A 4,530-nucleotide genomic window follows, 5' to 3' on the forward strand; every position below is an offset into this window, starting at 1 on the left:
AGTACTTCTATGATTCTTGGAAGACCCTTTTTGGCCACAGCAAGAGCTCTGATTGATGTGAAAAAGGGCGAATTGGTTCTAAGAGTCAATGAAGAGGAAATTGTCCTCAATGTGCTAGAAGCCTTGCAACACTCTAATGACTCCGAAGGGTGCATGAGAGTTGATATGATTGAACCTTTGATTAAAGAAGTGTTTGAAGCTGAGAAACTTGATGACATTCTAAAGTTTCCTTCTGAGGATGCATCACTTGAACTTGATGATTCACCACCTCTGAAGGAGAAGTCTCACACGCCTAGCACAGGAGAAGGAGCCCTGAAACATGAGTTGAAATCTCTGCCTCCATCTTTGAAGTATGCCTTCCTGGGAGACAAAGACATTTATCCGGCGATTATTAGCTCCTCTCTGAAATATGGGGAGGAGGAGGCGCTAATTCAGATGCTCAGAACTCACAAAACTGCTCTTGGATGGACCATTAGTGATCTAAAAGGGTTTAGTCTAACCAAGTGTATGCACAATATATTACTTGAGGATGATGCCAAACCAGTTGTGCAACCACAGAGGCGACTAAATCCTACCATGAATGAAGTGGTCCAGAAAGAGGTGATGAAGCTTTGGGAAGCCGGGATTATTTACCCCATTTCTGGCAGTCCATGGGTAAGTCCTGTACAAGTGATTCCCAAAAAAGGGGAAATGACAGTGATCAAGAATGAAAGGAATGAGCTCATTCTCACAAGAACCATCACATGGAGGCGCATGTGCATTGACTACAGGAGGATCAACAATGCTACCCACAAGGATCACTTCCCCTTACCTTTCATTGACTAGATGGTTGAGAGGTTAGCCGGCCATGCTATCTACTGTTTTCTAACTATATACTCTAGCCATAATTAGATTGCAATAGATCCTCAAGATCAGGAGAAGACAGCATTCACATGTCCCTTCAGAGTATTTGCTTATAGAAGAATGCCGTTTGGACTCTACAATGCCCCCGTAACTTTTCAGAGATGCATCTCTATTTTCTCTTATATGGTTGAAAAATTCATTGAGATATTTATGGATGACTTCTCTATTTTTGGTGATTCTTTCGACTCTTGCCTTAAGCATTTATCCTTGGTCTTGAAATGGTGCCAAGAAACAAACCTTGTTTTAAATTGGAAAAAATGCCACTTTACAGTAACTGGAGGTATTGTTCTTCGTCACTGGATTTCAAGCAAAGGGATAGAGGTTGACAAAGATAAAGTGGAGGTAATTGAAAAATTACCACCACCTATTAATTTTAAAGCAATAGGGAGTTTCCTAGGACATGCAATATTTTACAGGAAGTTTATAAAGGATTTCTCTAAAATTGCTAAACCTTTGAGCAACCTCTTAGTTGCTGACACTCCTTTTGTTTTTGATAATGACTATTTGCATGCCTTCGAAACTCTGAAAGCAAGGCTTGTGTCTGTACCCATCATAGCCCCTCTTAACTGGGATTTATCATTTGAACTAACGTGTGATGCCAGAGATTATGCTATAGGGGTTGTTTATGGGCAGAGGCAAGACAAGCTTATACATGTCATTTACTATGCCAATCGCATGTTAAATGACGCGCAAAAGAATTACACTACAACAGAGAAGGAATTATTAGCTGTAGTTTATGCGTTTGATAAGTTTAGATCCTATTTAATTGGTTCCATGGTTATTGCTTATACTGACCATGCTACTCTTAAGTACCTTCTAAATCTAACCAAACAGGATTCTAAACCAAGATTAATCAGATAGGTGCTGCTTCTTCAGGAGTTTGATATTGAGATTAGAGAAAGGAAAGGGTCAGAAAATCAAGTAGTTGATCATCTTTCCAGATTTGAGCCTAAAGACGGGACACCACCCCCACTTTTGTGACTGAGACCTTTCCGGATGAGCAACTCTTCATGATTCAACGAGCTCTGTGGTATGCAGACATTGCAAACTACAAGACCATGAGGTTTATCCCTAAAGAATACACTAAACATCAAGTTAGAAACCTTTTGAGTGATGCTAAGTACTACTTGTGGGATGAACTTTATTTGTTTAGGAGATGCTCAGATGGTATGATCTGGCGTTGCGTCTCAGAGGATGAATCACAGTAGATCCTCTGGCATTGTCACGGTTCTGAGATTGGAGGCCACTTTGGTGGTGAAAGGATAGCCACTAAGGTCCTTTAAAGCGGTTCTTATTGGCCGACTCTCTTCCGAGACTCACGAGAATTCATAAGAAACTGTGACCAGTGTCAGCAAGCTGGGAATCTCCCCAACAATCACGAGATACCATAGCAGGGAATTCTAGAGATCGAGTTGTTTGACGTATGGGGATTGATTTTATGAGCCATTTCCTCCCTCATACTCAAATACTTACATCTTGGTGGAAGTAGATTATGTTTCCAAGTGGGTGAAAGCAATAGCCTTACCCACCAATGACGCCAGAGTCATGCTGAGCTTCTTGCAGAGATATATTTTCAGCCAGTTTGGTGTCCCAAGGACATTGATTAGTGATGGAGGGAGCCACTTCTGCAATAGATAGTTAGATTCACTCCTATAGAAATATGGAGTCCGTCATAAAGTGGCAACCCCCTATCACACTCAGACAAGTGGACAGGTTGAAGTCTCTAACAGGGAACTCAAGAGGATCCTGGAGAAGACTGTGAGTACCTCAAGAAGGGACTGGACAAGGAAGCTTGATGATGTTTTTCGGGCATACCAGATTGCTTTCAAGACCCCTATTGGAATATCTCCATACCAGTTAGTTTTTGGTAAAGCATGTCCCTTGCTCGTGGAATTGGGGCACAGAGCTTATTGGGCAATAAAGTTCCTAAATTTTGATGCTAAGGCCACAGGAGAGAAGAAGCTGCTCCAGCTGAATGAGCTTGATGAGTTCAGAAACTCTGCTTATGAGAATGCCAAGCTTGATGAGTTCAGAGGGTTCTCCATTTCAACTCTCGGTTCAAGCTCTTTCCAGGAAAGCTCAAGTCCCGGTGATCAGGACCTTTTATGGTCACTGGAGTGTCACCTTATGGTCATGTGAAACTTCAAGAAGAAAACTCAGATAAAAGATTCATAGTCAATGGCCAGAGGGTCAAGTACTACCTTGGACGTGAGATTGATTGTCAGAGATCCACTCATCTGCTAGCTTAGCAGAACTAACCGTCAAGCTAGTGACGATAAAGAAGCGCTTGTTGGAAGGCAACCCAACCCTGAGTATCCTTTGGTTTTTCTTTCAATTGATTTTCATTTCTTTTTCATTTTATTTATAGTTTTCCTTGGTTTAATTTTGTTTATGATCCTGCAAAGTGTTTAGGAAAGGAACTGGAGGAATCAGGAAGAAAAATAAAACACCATGGAGCAAAATCAACTTGAAGTGCTCTGGCGCTAAATGCCAGGGTGGGCGTTTAGCACCGGAGTTGGCAAGCTAACGGTTAGCGTTGAATGTCAGGTGAGCGTTTAACACCCTAGATGGCATCAAAGAGCTGGCGTTAAATGCCAGGAGGGTGTTTAACACCCATAAGGGGATCCAATTTTCAAAGAAATCCAAGCCTCAAAAGGCGCTAAACGCCAGTTGGGCGTTGCAACGGTCACCCCACCCCACCCTCTCCCCTTTTGACCGTTTTACCTCTCTCTCTCCTCATTCCAAGATCAAGTCAAATTTTTTTCCCCAAACCATCTCATTTAATTCACCATACTCCCTACCCCAACCTATTTTCCTATCATATCTTCTAAAATCCTCATCAAATCGATCTTCCCAAATTAATTTCCTTACCCCCTCCTATAAATACCACCTCTATTTTCACCTTTCACCACACCTCACCACTACATTTTTCTACCTTCCTCACTTCTCTTTACCCCCTTTCTTCCTTTCCTTTCTCTTTTTTTCCTTTTAGCCAAAACCAAACCCCCCACCCTTTTTACGCCTTTTCCACTCTCTTGTTCGTTTTGTTCCCTTTCTTTCTCTTTATTTGCTTGGGGACGACGAATAAAGGCTTTAAGTTTGCTGTTGGGTGGTGCGGAATTTATAACCACAAACTAACCAGCAAGTGCACCGGGTCGTACCAAGTAATACCTCAGGTGAGTAAGGGCCGATCCCACGAGAATTGAGGGATTAAGCAACAATGGTTGATTAATTTACTTAGTTAGACAAGCAGAAAATAGTGTTTGAGAGTTCAAAAGCATTAAACAGTAATTCAGAATATCAAAAGACAGGCAAGTAAATAAGTTGGGAATAAAATATGGAGAAGGTAGTTAAGGCTTCAGAGTTATCTATTTTCCGGATTGACTTTCTTATTAATTTATTTTAATCATACAAGATTTAATTCATGGCAAACAATATATGACTAGACCCTAATTCCTTAGACCTTTCTAGTCTCCTCTAACTTTCATCAACCGCGAATTCCTTAGTCAATTAATTCCAATTAGGGGGTGAAGTTTAATTCTAGTTATTATGCCACAAAAATCCTAATTATCCAAATATAAGAGGATTATATGTCACATATCCCGTTAAGTCCAGATAATTAGAATT

General features: G+C 41.0%; 1 protein-coding gene across 1 annotated transcript; it reads left to right on the top strand.

Moving 5' to 3' along the window:
• On the top strand, positions 964–3,042 carry LOC107616075. The gene is made up of 2 exons (XM_016318074.1): positions 964–990; positions 2,605–3,042. Exons 1-2 carry the CDS (start codon positions 964–966, stop codon positions 3,040–3,042), a joined length of 465 nt encoding a protein of 154 aa, XP_016173560.1.

This window comes from Arachis ipaensis, chromosome B09 (genome assembly GCF_000816755.2).
Source record: "Arachis ipaensis cultivar K30076 chromosome B09, Araip1.1, whole genome shotgun sequence".
NCBI lineage: Eukaryota > Viridiplantae > Streptophyta > Magnoliopsida > Fabales > Fabaceae > Arachis > Arachis ipaensis.